General features: G+C 45.2%; 1 protein-coding gene across 2 annotated transcripts in view; it reads left to right on the forward strand.

The window, feature by feature from the left end:
* LEKR1 (leucine, glutamate and lysine rich 1) overlaps nt 1-21,631 on the forward strand; it is a 33,879-nt gene that overhangs the window by 9,098 nt on the left and 3,150 nt on the right. For both annotated transcript variants that reach the window (XM_027730582.2, XM_039389936.1), the window contains exons 3-11: nt 4,376-4,495; nt 4,861-5,036; nt 7,944-8,129; nt 15,255-15,336; nt 16,856-16,933; nt 17,166-17,369; nt 18,476-18,569; nt 19,696-19,848; nt 21,244-21,543. In XM_027730582.2, coding sequence (XP_027586383.2) covers nt 4,376-4,495; nt 4,861-5,036; nt 7,944-8,129; nt 15,255-15,336; nt 16,856-16,933; nt 17,166-17,369; nt 18,476-18,569; nt 19,696-19,848; nt 21,244-21,543 — 1,393 coding nt within the window. The remainder of the gene's footprint in view (nt 1-4,375; nt 4,496-4,860; nt 5,037-7,943; nt 8,130-15,254; nt 15,337-16,855; nt 16,934-17,165; nt 17,370-18,475; nt 18,570-19,695; nt 19,849-21,243; nt 21,544-21,631) is intronic.

Here is a 21,631-nt window from a genome sequence, read left to right on the forward strand (position 1 = left end):
AAATGAAATGGCACAGTACTGGGAGTTTCACAGTTGTGAGGGTTTGACTGATTGTCTCATAGTAACCTGGGAAAGAATTCCCAGTGTTGTTGCCCTGAGAAGCTCAGGCTTCACTCTCTAAAGGGCTGATACTAAAGGAATTATGAACATTTTGGGTCCTGCTTGTGGCACTGTTCTCCAGGAGCAGGAGTCTGCAAATCCTTGCAGACAGATACGTGAAGGTTCCAATTAACTCCCTTAAGAACTCCAGTAATGAATGACAGACCTCAGAGCCATGTTGGGATTTTCAGGGCACAGTGATTAGAACCTTTAAGTGTGTTCTTTCAGCTCGTGCTTACAGGTTGTGTATCCTTTTCTGTCCTCATATTTTGGAATCTACCGTTATATTCCACTAGTTGATTACAGTAGGACTATAAACAATATTTATAGTCCACTAATAAAAGATACTTTATAAAAGTGCAGCTGCCCAGGTTGACAACTGATGGAATAAAGAGGGACATCAAGGCCACCAGAAACTTCTTGGTAATTTCTTGCTCATCTAAATCAAACTGTTTGTCAGAAGCTTTTTGTAAGAGTGAGATTGTAACTTTAATTACCAGCTCAGCCATTTTGATTTTTGGGACCCCCAGTGGGGGTGTTCCTTCCATGTTCGCTCACATCAAGTGATCCAGAACTGGTGACATGGGCATTTTGAGTGTTAAGGTGCTCCAGAGATTGGACTGGAATGCTTTGGAAACCTGCTTTTTTTGTTTTTCAGAATCACTCAAATACCGTTAAGAATTTAATGTTTCTATTAAGGGATTTAGTTAGGCTTGTGTTTGCTAATATTACTAATAACACATTGATTTTAGAGCACAAGCTCCCACAAATTTGAACAAAACGTGTTTATGTTGTAGATCACTGTGCTCATAATGTTTCTTGCAATATTTTTTTCATTTAAACTGAACACCCTCCACCCACCCCCCTTCCCAATATTCAACGTTTTCTTTGGTTTAACATCATGTTTTCAAGAGCTGTTTGCTCCTTGTCCCTTTAACGACCCTGGGTGGCAGAATTCGGTGTGTGAGCAAATGCAGTGACAGCACATTCTTCTTGGGGAGGATCATTTGCCAGAGCTAAACTTGAAATTTTCATTGAGCTGCCTCTTTGTAGTAAAGCTGGAACAGTTAATAAAAATTTTTATCTCTGCACTTTCCCCCCCTGAGGCTTGACTTGATTTAAAAGCTGCTGAAATCAAGTGCAATACTTGCAGTAGGCTCCCACTCCAGCCATAAATCAACTGCTGTGCCTTGTTAAATAACTTGTCTAAATATTCCTTATCTTCACTATTCTGGGCCTCTCTCACTACCTTGTGCTGTTGGCATTAAGTCACTATTCACCATCCTCATTTCTGGGTCTGGCAAGGCTGACAAATTATTCCTCCCAGAAGCCAAATATCCCCTTTTTTAAATTTTATCTCTGGGAGACCAATGGATTTAATCTTTCTTGTCAAATTCAGACTGTTTCATTTTTATATTCCTTTTAGGTTCAGGTTTGCTGTTGTTTGTACCTGTGGTTACCCCTGAAAGCCCCCTGGGAACGGGAGCTTTGGCAGGGATTGGTTACCTGTTCTTTGGGATTGGGGAACAAGAAGGGGAACTAACCAGTAGTTAGTTCCACTTAGCTATTCAAGCCTTATTCCATGTTAAAATCAGTTTAATTCTCATAGTTAATTTAGTTTGGGTAATTCTTGCCACATCCAATATAAGAAATGTAAAATACATTTAAATGCTAAAGATGTCCTCAGGTACCACATCCACAAGTTTTCTGAACACCTCCAGGGATGGAGACTCCACCACTGCCCTGGGCATCATCTGGAATGAAAATGAGCAGCTGTTGGGTCTGAGCAGATCCTGCAGTTTCAGGGAGCTGAAAATACCGTGGTGGAACTTCTTTGGGGCAGGATGTTCCAGGCTCTCTGAGCCTCCTGTCCCTCCTGGCTCCAGGCAACTGGGGATGCTGGTGCTCCTCCAGTCCCACTGGGAATCACAGGGAGTACCAAGATGATTTATTCTGATCTGGACTTGTGAGAGACACCCTAAATCCCAACAAACAGGGTAATTGCTGCTGTCATTGCTTTAGGACAATGACTGTGTTTGCAACTTCTTCTTGATTTTCTCCTCCATTCTTCTCCTGTCAGCACTGGGAGTTACCACGTCCTGATTCCCCTTCCGCCCCGGGTAGGATCTCTCCTGCATTCCCCAGGAAAGCCGGGATGCAGAGATGGGCTGTGAATTCTGCCGGCTGAACTGTGGGGCAGAGGATGAGCTCAGTGTGTTCCCACCATTCTCTCAATGCCAGCAGTTAATGATCCATGGAACTTTTCCTTTGTGCTAAAAAGCACCAAAATAACATGTTTATTTTGCTCCCTCCTGGTGCCAGGAGAGTGCAACTGTCCTGCCTTTTCCACGGGTGCTTTTGTGTGGGACTGACCAGAACATGCTGAAAATGTCCCTTTTATTATATCGGGGCTCTGCGATGGAAAGAGGAAGAAAATGTGTCTCTGATTATTTACCAGTTTCTTTCTTAAACCGAAAGATCTTCACATATCCCATTCTAGACTAAGAATGGAAAATGAGCATCCGGTTTTCCCTGGATCCCAAAAGTTTTGGTTTGTTATTGTTCAGTGCTAAATCACTGCTTTTTTCCTCATCTGCAAAAGTAGGTTTGAATTTCTGTAGCTGTAGGGGGGATGGACATTTCCTTGTTAGTGGAACAGTTCTGCTCCCAAACGCAATCAAACAGATTGATTCTCTGCCCTCCAGCCTCCACTTCTGGGGAAATTTTCCTAAAAAGGTAATATCAGAAATTTCTTCAAATTTTTAATTATTTTTAGAGTTGTTTTTTTTTTTTTCCAGTGATCATATTTCAGCCCAAAAACTTGCTTTTGAACTCCCAGATGTTCAGTTCTGATTTTGTCAGAGCCCTGCAGATCCAAGTTTCTTTATCAGGACTCATATTTCTTAAAATTTGTGTTTTGGTGCAAATGTGCTCATCTGTGTGTAACAGTAACTAAAGCACTTTGATGCTTTGTCTTAATTTTAATATATTTTTTATTATAAATAATTTTCATTTTCTGCTGCTTTTTGCAACTGAAGCCAAGGCTTCTGCCACCCTTTGGGTTTGTAAAATATTTATTGATTCAAATACTATTTATTTACTTGTGACAGTGAGTCACCAGTAGGGAAATGGATCATTTACTCTGCATGAACAGTGAGCGTTGAAAGCTTCGAAAGGGGCTGGTTTGCAGCAGTTCCTGTCACTGGAGTTGTATTTTGGGGATGGAAGGCTGGTTTAGGATGGTTTTCTGCAGCCAACAGCTGTACTGCAGCTGGGGCTGAGCTGCTGTGTGGGATCCTTCCTTCGTGGTACCACGGGAGGGGAACTGGCTCCAACTCTTATTCCTGGGCACTTCCATTCATTCCATGACAATCGTGGGAATAATTCCCGAGGTGTTGAAAGAACAGTGTTTAAACTGTCTTTATTTGCACTGTGATAGCTGGGCTTGGCAAACAAAAGGTGCTGTAATGAGAAAGTTCCGAAGGTAAATGTTTGAGGTGAAGAACAGCTCGAGGTCGACGTTTGGGGCTGTGTTTGCTGTGGCTGATCCAGCACGGAGCTGGGGGAGGGATGGAGAGCTCCCCGTGCTTCCCAGGGGACACCACCCTCCTCCTCCTCTCCTGTGAGCACTGAGGGGGGTGAAAGAAACACTGGTTGGGTGTCCTGTGTCGTGTCATGGGGCGGCTTTTCTGAAGGTGTGTAAAAAATTGCGAATCACGGAATGGTTTGGGTTGGAGGGGACCTGCACAGGGCCATCTTTTAGTAGGAGGGAGGGTACACAGTGTGCTGCTGAGTCCAGATAACAGCAAGCTTGTCCTGCCCCCAGTTTTAAGATCTTTTTTGGTGTCAGCTTTGAAGTAAAAAGCTCAAAATTGTCACCTGCATTGTCATTTAAGAACCCATCAGGTGCTGCTCTGAAGCACCTTTGAAGATCCAGGAGAAGGGAGCATGAAAACAATTCCATGGTCAGGGGTGTGAAACCAAGGGCAAATTCTCCCGATTTGGAGACTGATAGTTGTGTGAAATATGTGATTATCACCTTTGAAAAGCTGTGGCTGCCCCACCCCTGGGAGCGTCCAAGGCCAGGTTGGAGCAAGCTGGGCTAGTGGAAGGTGTCCCTGCCCATGGCAGGGGGTGGCACTGGCTGATCTTTGAGGTCCCTTCCAACCCAAACCAGTCTGGGATTCAATTCCATTTAATTTAAAGCTGAAACAAAAGTTAGAGGTTGTTCACCAGTGCAAATAAGACTTTCTGATTATTTTATTTGCATCTCTAGAATAAAAAGCCTGACAATGGAACTGAAAACCAAGCAAGAGGAGTTTAAAAATGTGAAAGCTGATTTGCAGTATTTCCAGGAGGAGAAGGAAGCAGCCTACAAACAATCCCAGGTGCTCAGGTAAGAACCCAAAAACAAATGCTGGTGTTGGAAATGCTCTGTTTCTTACTGACATATTGTTTATAAAGATCTACCATAGGCTTGGCCATAGTCATTTAAACATGATTACTGTGATTTCCCAATAAAAAATGATTGTACAATTGTCTGTCTAGTTTTCTTCATTTATACATAAAAGCTCTAAATCAACATTTAGAAGGGAGAAACTTATAAATACCTAATTCAATACCTAATACAGCATATTTCATACAGTAACGTAGTATAAATTATCATCACAGAAGAATAGTTGTCAAGTTTCCTCTGAGTCCTAAGCTTATTATATAAATTATTTTTAAAATACACCTCTGGTATTGTGTTCTCTCTTGCAGAAGTACCTTGGAACACCATTGCTCAACTCTGAACAAGGCTGTCTCCCTGTTCCCTTTCATCAGAAGTGAGCTGGACAGCATTAAAGAGGTCATCTCCACTAACCTGGAGAACTGGGCTGCCATGAAAGAGGAAATTTCTCTGCAGATAAAAACTGTGAGCAAAGAGGCTCTGACAGGTAAAGCATCTTACAAGAATTTGGGGCAGGAGAAAATAATTTTTGGTAGTTGAGTGTCAATGAGAAGGTAAAAATTAATTAGATGAAGAATTTACATCACTTATATTTTCATTGATCTTGACAACAGTCAAGTTAGACCAAGCCTAACTCCACTGTCAAGGCAGTTGGTACATGTTTTATATGCAAATTTTAAACACTTTCTGTGGTGCAGATATTTTCATTATCTATAATCTTTCCCAACTACTCCACACTTAAATCCATTTACTGTGAGACTAAATGATGTAAATACCAAAAGATTTGATATCTTATACTGTTTCCTACTTGCCATTCATTAACCAAGGCTAGTTAAAGTACATATATAAGGGCCTTTAGAAGCTGTTTTCAAGCTAACCAAGCAAAACTGGTCGAAAGAGCAGCCCCTCTGTAGCATTTTTTGTCCCAAAATCTGAATGTTCTGAAAAGCTTGTTGCAAAAACAGTAAAATAAACAAAAAAATTACTGTATGTTAATATCTTATCATATGTTAATCATGAACAACTGATACAACAGAACATAAAAGCTTTTAAATGGCATTCACAGGCCAAAAAAATATGTGAAACTAAACTGTTTTGATTTAGAAAGCTGGATTTAAGGATGGGTGTAATGTTCACAGTCACAATATTCACCAGGCTCAAGTGGGATATGTTGGATGAGGGATGTGTGAGAATGGCACCACTCCTGCTTCCGTACAGAAACTCTGTGTATTTGGAGTATTACACAAATAAACCAGGGAATACTCCAGAAAGGAAGCCTGGAAATGTGTGGCTCTCTTTGAGCCTGCAGATGTCTGCAGGAACACGTTCACATTGCCTTTATTAGCAGAAGTAGGCAGGGAATGAGCACAGGAAGAGAGGGATCCTCAGGACACACCATCCTTCCTGTGCTCAGAGGAGGTGACTCATGAATCCCAACATACTGACACTGATACACTGATTGTTCTTACAAACAGTGAGTACTAAGGAGGGGGTTTCTGGTCACGCTCATCTCCAGCAGGGAAGAGCCCCTGATTTGGGGCTCAGGACCCTCCAACTCTCCCTTGGGGGCTCAGGACCCCCCAGCTCTGCCTGTGCTGCTCAGTGGGTTCGTGCCTGCTCCCCCCAGGCACAGCTGCCCCCTGATTCCTTCCCAGTGGGAACAAAGCCATCATTGAAAACATCCCAATTCCCTGCCAGTGTCACAGGAAGCACAGGCTGCTGGGCAGCTGGGATAGCAGAGAAAGCCCCATTTTCTGAGCTGCTCCACACACGCAGGTTTCACTCAAGCTGTGGCTTTGCACTGGAGTTCTCAGGGGCAGAGCAGTGTGGGAGAGGCACATCACCCACCCTGCCCTTACCTCCCCTCTCCCAAGGATGGGAAGCATGATGGAAAGGATGACAGCAACTCACCTACTTCTTTGGACCTTAGAACCCTGATCAAACTGACCCCCAGAGCTCAAGGAAGTTTGGACAAGGCTCTCAGGCACGTGGTGGGGTTGTTGGGGTGTCCTGTGCAGGGCCAGCAGTTGGACTTATCTTTGTAGGTCCCTTCCAGCTCAGGATATTCTGTAATTCTGTGACACAGCAACTCGTCCTCTCACACACACTGAAAAACTGGAAGGGAAGGAATTCACCTGTAAATATTATTTCCCCAGGCCTCTAAAGCTGTAGCAGTCAGCACAGGGCCTCTTTGGGTGCTCTGGGTGTTCCAGTCCCTAATCACACTACCATAGACTCTTTTCAGCAAAACTAACCTCGTCTGAGGCAGAGCAAAACCAGTGCCCAGGGATCAGTTTGTGTTCCCAGCCTGGGGGCTGGGCACGACCCTTCCCAAACAACCCCTGATTGTGCCCAGCTCTCTGCTCCTGAAGGACACCCTTGTTCCAGCAGGAAGCAGGGTGTGGCCAAGGGAGTTATTCCCAGCCTGTGGGCTGCTCTCTGCCCCTTCAATCCCAAAGACCTCTCAGATAAAACCAGCTGGATTTGGGTATGGCTTGTTCTCACTCAGACATGGGAGGAGGGAGTAGTTGCTGCGTGTTGGGTGTAGGTTTGCTCATGAATTCAAGGTGACCTGAGGAGTAAAGCAGTAGGTTGGCCAAGGGAAGGGGTGCAGCCTCTCCACACATTTGGGAGGCAGCACTGCAGGACCCTCCAGCAGCTCCCAAAAGGATGTTATACCATCACCCTACAGTCTCCTGTGTGTAAAACAGTGAGAAAAACTGGTAGGAGGAGACACAAGGCAAGTGAAAATGTCTCCAAGTCTTTGTGTTGCAATCACAGCTCAGAGTAAGTCTATTATTGGTGTTTAAAATGTTGGTAAGTATTTCTATCACTTCCAAAAGAGTTGTAGCATAATTATTTAAGAAATAATGATGTTCCCAGGGCTGGAACCCCTCTGGAGCCAGGCTGGGAGAGCTGGGGGTGTTGACCTGGAGAAGAGAAGGCTCCAGGGAGAGCTGAGAGTCCCTTCCAGGGCCTAAAGGGGCTCCAGGAGAGCTGGAGAGGGGCTGGGGACAAGAGGTGGAGGGACAGGACAAGGGGGAATGGCTTCCCACTGCCCGAGGGGAGGGTTAGATGGGATATTGGGAAGGAATTCCTGGCTGTGAGGGTGGGGAGGCCCTGGTCCAGGTTGCCCAGAGAAGCTGTGGCTGCCCCTGGATCCCTGGGAGTGTCCAAGGCCAGGTTGGACAGGACTTGGAGCAACCTGGGCTAGTGGGAGGTGTCCCTGCCCATGGCAGGGGTGGGACAGGATGGGCTTTGAGGTTCCTCCCAACCCAGACCATTCCATGATTCTATGAGTACTGAAGTCCTGCGGTCAAAAAACAGGTGTCATATTTTTAGTGGGGAAGGTAAATTCGACAACCGCTTTTACAATTTCATTTTTCCTCCTCAGAAATACCCAAATTGAATCAAAGATTGGCAAAATCCCAGAGGGAGAACGAATGTCTGCAGGAGAAGGTCAAACACCTGACAGGGGTGGCCGACACAGTTGAGCTGAAAACCCAACAGCTCCAAACTTCCCTTCAGCAAGGGAACGAGCTCCAGAGCAGGTGCCGTGAACTGCAGAAGGAGACATTGGGTAAGAAAATGTTGACGTTTCTAGCAAAATTCCAAGGGGAAAAAATGCCAAAAAAAGAAGTCTTTAAAAGCACTGAAGTTGTGGCTGGTACTGTGAAAAGACTGAACAGGACTGAGCAGGACTTTTGGCTCTCAGGACTGAACAGCAGCCAAGCCAGGCTCCTTTAGAGTCATTAAACAGGAGACTCTCTAATGATTTGCCCTTGATTGTGTGTCCTCTTGAAAACTGCAAGAACAGTGACAGCACTTGAAATTATAATAATATAAATTCTACTATCTTGGGAGCTCTGTAGAGACAATAACTCGTTATAAAAAGATGATTTATATTGGTATCTCCTGAGTCATTTTCTCTTGCATTCACAGCACTGGCTCAGGGATATTTTAAGACCTTGGAAACACATCTAGAGGTTGTGCTGTTCTGGGCACAGCTCTGAGTCATCAGATTGGCACAGCAGTTCCCAGCCTGCCTTATGCTCAGTGTGTGGGGTCAGGTTTAAAGCAGGGGGTCTCAGGGATGGGCACAACGGAGGAGTTTTGCTGCTCCTTCAGTGCCTGTGAAGATCTCAGATGTGAGACTGCAGAGACCAGCCAGCCAGCCAGGGAAGTGCAGCTTCCTGGGGAGGTGACAGCAGGTGCAGAGGGGAATCAGAAGAGCCCTTCCCTGCTCCCCACTGGCCCAACCCCAGGTGACTCAGGATCACAGGGGGTTTGTGGGGTTGGTTCCTCAGCGGAGCAGCAGCTCCCAAGTCCTTCCCGGGACTTCAGTTCCAGTTTCTGTTCTCCTGCTGCCAGAGAATCCCGGGAGGGGAGGGCACAGACTGTGCTTTTGGTGGTGTGTCATCACCAGAGCTCAGCCAGCTCTACCAAAAGAGAAGTTGATGGAAGTCCCCCCTGTAAGTGCTTCACTCTGGCCCCACAAATCCTGGATTTATATCCGTGTCAGCACCACTGGTGGAATTTGTTCTACAGTTTAGTCTCTGCATTTCCCTGGAAGTGTCCAAGGCCAGGTTGGACAGGGCTCGGAGCAACCTGGAACAGTGGAAGGTGTCCCTGCCCATGGCAGGGGGTGGAACAAGATGAGCTTTGAGCTCCCTTCCAAAATTACTCCTTTCATCCAGGCTCCTCCTCCAAGTTAACCTGGGGAGGGCGTTTGGGATCCAGACATTTGGGATCCATCTCTCACCGGTTCTGCTGCTCTGGGAATTCAGTGTTAATACGAAGAACGAGAGAGTTATGGTTTTGAGGAGAAAAAAACATGGGATTTGTTGAACTAAATTCCCATTTTTCACTTTCATGTGACATAATTGGAAGGGAAAGCTCTTGAAATCAACCTGAAATGTTAGAATATTCTGAAAAAGCTTTATCCATGCTCTTTTATTTATTAATTTTCACTGCTGGAATTGATGTGAGACCTAACCAAGACCTACCATCTCTGGGGTTGTCTTTTTTTTTTATCCCTCTCCACTTCAAAGGAATATTTTGGAAGCTGCTTGTTTATGTTTATAAAGAGAATTGAAAATTTGCAGTGAAACTTGAAATAGCGGATATTTTATGGAGAAAACACAGCTAGAACATCACAGATGGAATTCATACAGAGTATTAGGACTCTGCAAGATCTTAATGAACAGTAAAAAGCTCAGCTAAATGGGTTGATGCTGAGGCATATATGAGGCATTTTTAAATGTATTAATAAAAATGTAGCACTTACTTGATAATAAATCAGTTATTAAGAAGCAGTACGAGGTTTGATGTGGATATCCAGAAGATTTCATGCAGGAAAACTGCTGGCTCAGGCATTTTGATTCTACCCTTCCTGAGTGGGTCATTAAAACACAAATCCATGAGGATTTGAAGGGGTCTGGCCTAGGGAACACGTTGCTGGATTTGGGTAATAAACCCAGTTAATGCACTGCTGATAAAAATGTTCTCTTTGAAATATAAAACATGATTTTCTCCATAAACAAGCATTAAATATGAGTTTGCCAATGTATTAAAATAAATTAGTGGGAACAAACAACAGTCTTGGTGGAAATGAGCTCCGGGGAGTGGATTTATGCTGTCCAAAGTCAGGGTGTGGGAACTCAGCTGGATCCAGAGTGTCCGTGGGTTTGGGGGAGCTTGGTTTGATGGTTTATTTTGCTTTTTTTTTTCCTCCCCCGAACTACTCTAACATCCCTCTTTGGTACTGAAATAGTTCAATGCTCCAGGGAAAAAACCCCAAACCACCAGGATTTGTGATTTCCATTTTTTTAAGGATTCTCCTTTCAGCAGCCAATATTTTGAAGATTCTTCTCTTGCTCGTTTATCATAGAATTGTAGATTATTGACTATTTCCTGTGATAGCAGGCATTTGCAAGAGCAGAAACTGAGCAGTAGTTTCAACTGTTGTTTCTTTGTGCTCGTGCTTGTTGTGACTTCCTGAAAATTCCCTTTGTGGGGGACTTGTGGGTTCAGTTTGTTGGTGTCACAGCCCTTTCCAACCTCTCAGAGCATCGCCCGGTGAGTGGGAGAGGGCAGGTCTTGACAAATGCTCAGCACAGGGTAAGGTCTGGTGAATAATTGTCTAATCAAAGACTCACAGAACTAAAAATCAATAATTGGGATGGTGTCTGTGTATCTCTAGGGCTGGGAGCAGCAGAGCTTCAACAGCACGTGTTCCTCAAAGAGAGGAGCTGATCCTTGTGCTTTCGTTTCATTACCAGCCAAATCCTTTCCTCCACTTAATCACAGATAAAGAATCATTTTTCTTCCCAGAGGCCTTGTGGTTTTTCTCTAGCTCATTTATAGTTTCAGGCTTTACCCCTTTATGGGCTGAAATTGCTGGTGATGCACATGAAATGTGAATTTTCAATCTTTTGGTGCTCGTGCTCCATGGGCTACTTCAGTTCCTAAATATAAACTTAGTGGTCTGCTGACATAATGAGAGATGATGGAAACTTGCAGGCAGCTGGAGGAGGGACTGGAACTTGGATTGGGAATGTTAGCACTGCTCATGGAAAGAAGGAGCAGTGTTTTCATCCCGGCGAAGTGCCTTTAATGCCACTTTAAAGACCGCTTTGAAGAGCTTTGAAAATCCAAAGAGGGAATAGTTTCCTGCAGTTTTAGGTAGGCTGCAGTTCAAACAGCCACTTTTCATGCTGCAAGTGCTGTTGAAATACATTTTTTATTAATTCCAGCTGTGGTAGGAAGAATTGGAAGGGAGAGAGCCGGGGAATGCAGGGCTGGTGCTGGAGCAGAGTGTGACGAGGCAATGGCTCATTAGTGCTTTTCAACAGCCTCACAGTGGAAGAGGAAGCAGATGAATAGGATGGAAAACAGCACCCAAGTTCCCTTCCAGCAGGGGTTGGGATGAGGCTCTGTTTGAGTTCGACTGACTTACAGAAGGGCCTCACTTTGCTTCTGGAGGAAAAGCAGGAATCCACATTCACCTGTGGCCACAGACTGGGAGACCTGGGAATATTCAGCCTGGAGAAGAGAAGGCTCCAGGGAGACTTTAAAGCCCCTTCCAGTGCCTAGAGGGGCTCCAAGAAAGCTGGAGAGGGACTGATTGCAGGGCTAGGAGACCCTCCAGCCTTGGATCTGAACAAAAGCACAGGTCTGGCTTTGGCAGAGACTCTGCTCTGGGCTGAAGGGTGAGCTTTGCCACCCCAGAGGTCCATGAAGCTGTGCCTGAACTGTGATGAGGATTCCATAAAGCTTGATAAAATAAAAAATGCTGTGATCTGGGATTCTTCTGGCACTGCTGGTTTGCTGGCAGTGCCCTGAGTTCGTGGTGAGCAGGACGAGGGCACACGTGGAGCCCACACAGCCCTTGTGCTTCCCAGTGGGAGCATGGCCGGGGCTGCCCTGGTGGCACGGTGACTGTGGGATGAGTCAGAGCTTGTCCTGTGTACACCAAACCAGCTGCCTGATTTTCCCCAAACCACGCTGAAATGAAGGGAAAACGAAACCAACCCCTCCCTGAGCCGTTCTCTGTGTGATGCAGAGATGTGGGGAAGGAGCAGCTCCTCTTGTCTGCAGTGCCCGGCCAGGCAGTGAGGAGCAGGCTGGGTTTCTCACCTTGAAAACACGTGGGCTCTGTAGACATGCATTTATTTTTGGTAGGCACAGTCATTTTAGACCAGAGACTCACTGACATGGTTCCCCCCTGACTGCCAGGACCTGCTGTGCTGGGCTTCTGTCCCTGGGCTGCTGCCCAGGAGGGTCTCAGGTGCTGGTGGGGGACTGCACATCCTCAGTGCCAAATCCAGGGTCCCCAACACAGGAAGGACATGGAACTGTTGGAGCAAGTCCAGAGGAGGGTCACCAAGTTGATTGAGAGGTGGAGCACCTCTGCTGTGAGGAAAGGCTGGGAGAGTTGGGATTGTTCAGTCTGGAGAAGTTTCGAGGTGACTTAATTGTGGCCTTGCAGTGCCTGAAGGGGCTACAGGAAAGATGGAGAGAGACTGTTTATAAGGCATGGGGTGACAGGACGAGGGGAAGTGGCTTCAAACTGCCAGAGAACAGGGTTATATGGGATATTGGGGAGGAATTCTTGTCTGTGAGGGTGGTGAGGCCCTGGCACAGGTTGCCCAGAGAAGCTGTGGCTGCCCTATCCCTGGAAGTGTCCAAGGCCAGGTTGGACGGGGCTTGGAGCAACCTGGGTTGGTGGAAGGTGTCCCTGCCCATGGCAGGGGTGGCACTGGGTGGGCTTTAAGGCCCCTTGCCACCCAAAGCTTTCTGGGATTCTGTGAGGATTCTCTGATCTATCTGAGCTGTGCACATGAACCTCCCTAGAAAGTCTTAAGTACAGAAAAATAGTCACCCTTTCCTTACATGTGTATCAACCACTGAGCTTTTGGTTAGATGAGACCAAGATTGTCAGAAATTATCTTGGGTTTTTTTGTAGGTTTTTGCAGGAAAAGTAGATAATTACACAGCTCTATCATGCATGCTTCTGATCTGATCTCCCTGGGAATCTGTTAGGAATTAGCTGGGCAGTTGGTGGCTTCCAGAGTGGCTGCTTACTGCTTATTCGTTTTATTTTTCACTGAAAACTTTACCAGTTGTTGCTATTTCCCACCAGAATCTGGAGCCTGTGCCCTTGGATGCAAACTGGGTGGCTGAATTCCTGAAAGCCAGTTCTGAGCAGGCTCCGTGCTGGGTGTTTTGAGGCTGCACTGATGGGAATTCACCCAAGGAAGAGGAAGCAGCTTTGGTTCTGTTTCTTTGGTTCTTCCTGTCTCTGTGCACGTTCTGTGCTCTGTCCCCTCCGTCTCTGTCACAGCAGAGTCCCACTGAAAGGTTACTGCAAGGTTAATGACTACGGTGAGGTCCTTTCTGAGTCAAAAAATAACTAAAATTAAACACCAATGATACCGAGATGGTTTTGGACTGAAGGTTTTTGAGACGTGGTTCTTCAAGCTTTAAAGCGAGTATCAGTCTTACAGAGCCTCGATGCTTTCCGTTGGGTTTGCATGTTTTGCAATGTGCTTTATTTTCATTACCAGAGAACATTTTTACATAGTCATTTGAATATATTTTTCTTTATTCAGCAAGTTTTCAGCATAAGTTTTCATTTGTATTACCATTCTGCTTATTAGTTTCCTCATTTTGCCGTGTTTTTCATTGAAATCTCTATTATTTAGTCTCTGTGGGTGTGGGTCTGATTCCCCAGACTTTCTACTCTCCTGGTGACTTTGGTGGGAATTCTCCCTAGAGAAAACTTGCAGAAACCATCTGTGTAATTAAATCCATCTACTCCCTCATGAAAAACTCCTGTGCCTGCTCAGTGAATATGAAAACTTCTGAAAACAGACTGAGTGAAAGAAGAAACAGCACTGGGAGGGACCACCCAAAGCACTAGAACCAAAATAAGCATCATCCCTCTCCTTTTCCTTTATCCCAGACCTTGTGTCCATATTCCCACATGGAGGAAGAGGAAAAAATGCCACAGTTATTAATGATTGCCAGAGATCTTCTATAATACCAGTTGTAAAAATTGTCAGATGTTTGGGCAAACCTTCTCCTCGGCAGCCTGTGAGGAGGGCAGGGGCTCTGCTCTCTCTGCTGTCCAGCTACAGTGATCTGGGCTAAATCTGTCCTCCCAAAGTCACGTCCCTGCTCTGGGGGTGAGGTTGTTCCCAGTGCTCTGCCTCACATCTGCTTGGCAGCTGAAGCCAAAGTTTCCCCTTCTTCTGTGGAATTCCGAGCCGTTGGCTCCACGAGGCAGTGTCAGGATGGATGACAGGAAATGAAAGTTGGGTTCTTTGGCCTTGGAGGAGGGTGCAGGGCAATCCATTGCTGAGGGAGGCCCAGGGGGAGGAAGCAGAAGGGGCTGCAGGTGGTCTGGTGTGTCCTGCGTGTGCGGGGCCACGACGTCCCGATCGGAGAGAGGGGAGGATGCCACCAACCATCCCAGCTTGGGCCGGGCTCTGCTGGGCAGGGTTGGATGGCAGAGGGGCTGCAGGGCTTTGGTGACAAGGGGAGTTTCTCAGGGAAGCCTTAAAAACAGCTGAGGGGAAGTTTTGGCCAGAAGAGAGTCACACAAACAAGGGGTTTAACAGTGACCGGGGATTTATCTCGGCGGGTTCAACACGGGATGGATGTTCTGTGGTTCATTCCCAGGGAACTGAGGGAAAACAAGGTTGGCTTTTCAGGCACAGAACTGAAACGGGGAGGGGGTGGTGAAGGATTATAAACTGCTGGTTGCCAGGGGTTTTGAGGAGCAGCTGAGCTGCTCTCACCACTTGCTGTGGTCACACAAGACCATCACTGAGCACGGCTGACCTCAGCCCACCTTCCACTGATTTCATGGAACCAAAGCACCCAAGGACTTGGTATCACAGGTGTGTTATGCAAAAATATGGTTGATTTGTTTTGGCATTGGTGGCAGGTGGAGTAGAAGGTGCTTCTATAAATAACTTCCATCATTTTTTGCAAGGGCTTAGTCAAGGCCAAGGAAATTTGAACTTTCTCTTCCAAAAGCTCTTTCTGAAGGCTGATAGTTTGGGGATGGATCTGACAGCTCCTGTATGAGGTGGAACTGGGGATCCACGGGTCTGAGGTGGAAACAAACCACAGTGTGGACAAAGGTGAATATATTTTAGAATAACTGGAGACACAAACCCCACGTTTCTGCTTTCAGATTTAACAAATCAAGTGGAGACAACTGGGCTGCAGCTGCAGAAGGTGACGGCCGAGCTGGACCACTACAAGAAGCTGTTAATGTAAGGTTCCCATCCCTGGATCCTTCCCCACTGCACAGAAAGAGGCACCAAACCACTGCTGTCCACCAAGTGCTGCTTGTCACGATGACTTGAGAAGGTTTTGACCAGCAGAGGAAATATTTTTTCCTCATGTTATGATTTCTAAGCAGTAGTGTTTTTACAAGGAAATGTAGTAACAGGACTAGGGGGCATGGCTTCCCAGTGCCAAAGGGCAGGGTTAGATGGGATATTGGAAGGAGTTCTTGGCTGGGAGGGTGGCACAGGTTGCTCAGAGAAGCTGGGGCTGCCCCTGGATCCCTGGAAGTGTCCAAGGCCAGGTTGGAGCAACCTGGGCTAGTGGAAGGTGTCCCTGCCCATGGCAGGGTGGAACTGGGTGGGCTTTAATGTTCCTTCCAACCCAAACCAGCCTGGGATTCTGGAATTTTACACTGTAGGTTTGGGATAGAAGGTTTTTATTGCCATAAAACGTATCACAAAGTTTAGTATTTAATCAGTGGCTACAATTTCTTTCTTTATCTGCCCCCCAAGTGTGAGTTTGCTGTGACTCTGCCCCACACCCCATGTCCTGCCCCGCTGGAATTTCACTGTGTCATGCCTGTGTTTTAATGAAGAATGAGCAAAACCGAAATTAATAGAGCAAAAAAAAGACTGTCATCAAAAATAGACTGTCATCCACAATAGAATGTCACCAACAATGGAATGTCATCTACAATAGAATGTCACCCACAACAGACTGTCACCAGCTCCTTGTCAGAGCCAACTGCAGCAGGTGCCTGGAAAGAGAAGCTCCCAGAGCTCCATCTCACAGTCCCAGCTCAAATATTTAGCTCAAGAGTGAGGAACTGGTTCTGCCAATGTCAAGACCAGCTGTCATCCCTCCTTTCCCATGTTTTCCTGAAATTTAAACAGGGTTCAGGCTGTTCTGCTCTGGACTTTCTGGTTTCAGTTCCTGTGTTCAGGGGTCTGACCGCAGCCGAGTGGCAAATATTTGGAATGCTTAGCAACAACGTATTTTAGTGATAATGTAAGGATTGAGTGTGGAAAAAAGATGTCATGGACATGGTTAAATAAACAGGGAGGGCTTTCCAAATGTAATATTAAAATTTCAATGCAATATGGGCACAATTTCATAAAATAACATATTCTATATCTGTTTAAATGTAAATATGAAGTTTAACCATGGTTATTAATTGGTGAAACGATGACATAATGACACAAAACCTGCAGTTTCCAGCCCTTTCACCTACAAGATTGCTGTTTGTTCAATTTTATTAATTTTTCCCTCAAAACTTTCATCATTGTTTGCAACATTTGTGATCCTGCTCAGGCTGAGATGACAACGGAAGTGGAACTTCCAATTATGACAAATCTTACCTGGAGCTGAAAGAACTTCCTGTTTGTGGCCTTTTGACTGAAATAGAAAATGCAAGTTGGGTAATACACCCAGAAGTGATGTCCAGGTTGTGCAGGAGCAAAGGCTCGTTTCTTTGGATAACACACTTTTTGGAATGTTTTTTAGGATGAAATCAACAGAACTTGAAGTCTGTCAAAATGAACTGAAAAAGATGAAATACGAAAACGGAATTTCTGAGTCGAGGTAAATGCTGAAATGATATTTCATAATACCTTTTTCTGAACAGGAGAGCAAAAATGGTCTGATTTTAAAGCAATTTTATACAATATTTTTTCCTATTTTTCTGTGAAGTCATCAGATTTAACTTCTTAACAAATACATATGGGTTTTTTTGTCTAATATTTAATTTTCCATTTCTGTCTGTAACCAAGAATACAGTCACTGCAGTGCTGATACTTTCTTACTTCACCTGCAGGCTCACCAAAGAGCTCAAGGAAAAGGAGGAATCCCTTCTGATTTGCCAACAAGTCTGCAAACATTTACAGGAAGAAGTGGCTGAGAAGGAGAGGAAAGAAGAAGACCTGAAAAGAAGAACTGGGCGATCAGAGAGTGAACTGGAGACACTGAAAACTCTGCTGAGCCAAACAGAGGAGGAGGTGGTGATGCTGAAACAGGAGAGGTAACAGGAGCTGGGCTGAAGTGGTCCTGAAAATTCCTGACAGTTTGGAATTCATCGGATTGTTTTTTTAATTATTGAAAGAGAAACAAAACTTGAATGGTAAAAAAAAAAGAAAAGAAAATAAAAAATCCTGCTAAAAAAAAATAGGAGGGAAAAAGCCCTGCTTGGCTCTCCAGGGCTTCAGCTCGAGCTTAATCAAACCCCTGAACACCCCTCTGGGGCAGCTGTTCCAGCTGTGCCACAGGTACAGGGAATATTCTTTACATTTATCTTTAAATACAAAACCCTTTTGGTGCCTCTTGGCATTTTGAAATGGTCACAACAAGCCCATGGTTGTCAGGGATGACACTGGGTATGTAGATTATGGTCAAGGTAATTAAGAAGTATGGATTTAGGTTGGTAAGTCTAAAGCAAAGGTGCTCAAAGGAGATCCCATTCCAGGGAAAATAACCCTCAGAAGCTCAGTGCTTTATTTTCCACATCTGACAAGTAATTCCAGGGAAAAAGGCAGCTTTGTTCATAGCTGAGAACCTTCAAAATCAGGCTGAACTGGTGGGAAGTTCCCCTTACACTTAACCAAGTACCAGATCATATCCAAGGGCCTGGAGTATTGGAATAGTTATGGCATTTTATGGTGTACAAGTTGCTAATTACATAAATTACAAGAATTTAAGCTCTCCAGGAGTTTTGCTTTACAAGGCATCACATAACAAACAGTAACTTAACAGCAGAAAGCACTCAGTGGTTTTAATTCCAAACACCCCACAATTTTTTAATCAATGATAGCAGTTGTTCTGAGTTCACTAAGTGCTATTTCTGGTTTGAATAGTGTAAGTTTTTCTGTGTTCTTCAAAATTTGACTTGAGAAATATTGAAGAAATATTAAGATGTCGTTTGAGGTGGAAGGAAGATGAGCTGCAGCATTTTCTGTGAAACATGGAATTGATGGAGCGAGTGGTGGCACTGTGGGAATGCTGAGGAGTGATCCTGCTGTGCCTCCAGGCAGGATTCCTGGGGGTTATTGCACAGAGTGCTGGACAAAAGGGAGAGGAATTGCACCCCTGTGGGTGGAGCTCGTCCTCACATCCCGTTGTTGTGGTTTCCAGGGAGCTGATGGTGGTTTCCCACCAGACCAGGACGGAGCAGCTGCAGGAAGCGCTGAGGCAGAAGATGAGGAGTGAGGAGACCTGGAGGGAGAAGGTAACCCTGGATGGGCCCCTGGCACCCTCTGCCTCCTGCTTTATTTGGGGTATTTTCTGTTGTCACAGTGGTCACAGTGAGCACAGTGAGGCAGGGACTGATCTCCTCAAGTGCCAGGTGTCCTGAAATCCTGGAATCATGCAATGGTCTGGGTTGGAAGGGACTCAGCCAAAAATCAGTTGATTTCTGTCAGGAACACACGAGTCTTTGTTGCCCATGAACTCTGGGTTTGCTGGTTCCTCAGACCCATAAATTTACAGGAAATTTGTTTTGGGGAACCTCCTATTTCCTAAACCACATTTAATGTATTTTGAAGTTCATAGAATCATAAAATCATGGACTGGTTTGGGTTGGAGGGACCTTAAAGCCCATCCAGTTCCACCCCCTGCCATGGGCAGGGACACTTTCCACTAGCCCAGGTTGCTCCAAGCCCTGTCCAGCCTGGCCTTGGACACTTCCAGGGATCCAGGGGCAGCCACAACTTGTCAACAATATCCTTTGTACAAGGAGTTTTCCTGCCAGTCTCCTCCAGTGGGATTTGGGAAGCTGTTTACCATAAACAACTGCCACTGTGTCAACTGTGTTCTCCTCTGCAACTTCTGCCACGAGCACCAAAAAACCCCAAACTGAACACAGGAAATTAAAAAATATATATATTTATATGGGGAGGTTCCTCTGATGCTCCTTTCCCTGGATTTCTGGTATTTCCAAGCTTTAAAGTCCCTCCTGACCCAACCCATTCCGTGACTTTGTGGCTGTGTCATTTTGCTGCCTTTGGAACTGGTGCCGACAGAGTTTCACCTCCAGAGCAAACCCTTCCAGCAGGATCATCTGGCTCAGGACCCAGCCAAGGGTTTTGTAATTCAGTGTGTTCATAGTGATTTAGTGTGAAGTCCAGCTGCCTAAATTTAGGGATCCAGAGCCGCTGGAGACTCCTGGGCTGTGACTCTGTGAGCTCTGGAGCAGGAGCGTTCCCTGGCCGGGCTCCAGTGGGTCGGAAGTGTTTGTTCAGTGCCCAGAATCTCAGGCTGCCAAATTCCCCATCACTTCCCTTAAGGCCCTGTTGGAAAGGGAATATATTAGAAGTTGGGCTGCTCTGTGTGACTGAAACCCTCTTGTTCCCCAGCTGGAAATGGATCTGGCCAAAGGAGAGGCTCGGCAGAAAGAGGCAATTCTAAAAGTCAAGGAGGAGGCCAGGGTGGAACTGGACCTGGAGAGGCAGAAACAGCAGGAGCTGATCACAAAGTACCAGCGAGACCACGAGGAGCTGCAGAAGAAGGTGTGGAATGCTCAGGAGAAAACTCCCGTGGCAGCAGATCAGATAAAACTGTTGAAAACCAGAATGGGAAGGAATAAAACCCCCTTTATGTGTCATCCTCTGTCTAGATGATACAGTGTTTTTCCCCAGTCTTAATATAGGACCTGTATTTAATTTATTTTTTTAATGGAACAGGCAAAAAATAACTATTCCAGTTCAAGTGAAATGGTGTGGAAGTTCTTTGTTGTCATATTTTCTCTTCCCATCTGTGTCCCTGGACTTCAATTTTCAATCTGACATCATCATTTTGCAAAACCTTGGGACTGTTTCAGACTATGATGAGTTCCCACAAACCCATCCACATGGTTTTTCCTCTTCCCAAAGGACCAGTTCCCACCTTCTGGGCTCTGCTGGAGGTGGCACCAGGTGGGGTTGGCCGTTCCCAGCTCCCCAGAGCTCCAGATTCTTGAGTTTTATGTAGAAATTGAACAATTTTACCTATAACCTTCTCAAAGGATTTGGCACAATTCTCGAGAAATCTGAGGAAAAAGGAATTTGATGAAATTACACCGTTATTTAAAAGTTATGACATTGCACGGTGCTTTAGAGATGAAAAGAACACTTTGCCTTTGTTCACTTGACAAATATTTGGTTGTGATTTTAAGACCCCGAAGAAACACTGACTTGATTTTCCCATGTTGTCGATTTTCTCTTCTCTGCATTCTGGTCCCTTGAACTTCAATTTTCTAATTAATCTCTCTGACATCATGCATTTTGCAAAACCTTGGGACTGTTTCAGACTATGATGAGTTCCCACAAACCCATCCACATGGTTTTTCCTCTTCCCAAAGGACCAGTTCCCACCTTCTGGGCTCTGCTGGAGGTGGCACCAGGTGGGGTTGGCCGTTCCCAGCTCCCCAGAGCTCCAGATTCTTGAGTTTTATGTAGAAATTGAACAATTTTACCTATAACCTTCTCAAAGGATTTGGCACAATTCTCGAGAAATCTGAGGAAAAAGGAATTTGATGAAATTACACCGTTATTTAAAAGTTATGACATTGCACGGTGCTTTAGAGATGAAAAGAACACTTTGCCTTTGTTCACTTGACAAATATTTGGTTGTGATTTTAAGACCCCGAAGAAACACTGACTTGAAATTTTCCCATTTTTACCTCGATTTCTCTGTTTGGTCTTGAACATACTAATTAATCTCTCTGTTCTGAGTGTTGATTAATTACAGCTCTCTGCCACCCTCTGAGGGCATTCTGTAAATTCAAAGCATTTTTTTCTCTCTGAGGACATGTGTGTTTGAATTTGTTGGGTTTTTTTCCTCAAGTCAACATTTGTCTGATATTAATTCTCTCTGTACAAAAATACTGACTGTAGATGATGCAGTTTTTGTCTGATCTCGTGCAGATACCAGGTTTAATATCCAGTGCCACCAAGAGCTTAAGGATGGAGGCAGAAATCCTTGAGAAGAAGCTCCAGGATGCCCAGATGAAACTTGCAGAGAAAGATGGAGACAAGGAGAAAGAAATTCAGAGCCTTAAAAGACTGATCAGTGAACTTGAATTTCAGCTGACGATGGAAAAGAACAACAATGAATCATTTCTGGATAAACTGAGGAAAGAAATGAAGCACAAGTCAGATGAACTGGAAAAATTAACCCAGGAGAGGACACAGCTGATTCACAGCTTGAGTCAAGTCCAGGAGGAGGTAGGAACATGACCCAGGAAATGCCTGGCTATTTTTACTTGGAGACGTGATTTCTAACATCATTCAAAGTATCTGTTTTTCAGACCAG

Source organism: Pipra filicauda, unplaced genomic scaffold (assembly GCF_003945595.2).
Source record: "Pipra filicauda isolate LSUMZ 115617 unplaced genomic scaffold, ASM394559v2 scaffold78_size3787270_pilon, whole genome shotgun sequence".
NCBI lineage: Eukaryota > Metazoa > Chordata > Aves > Passeriformes > Pipridae > Pipra > Pipra filicauda.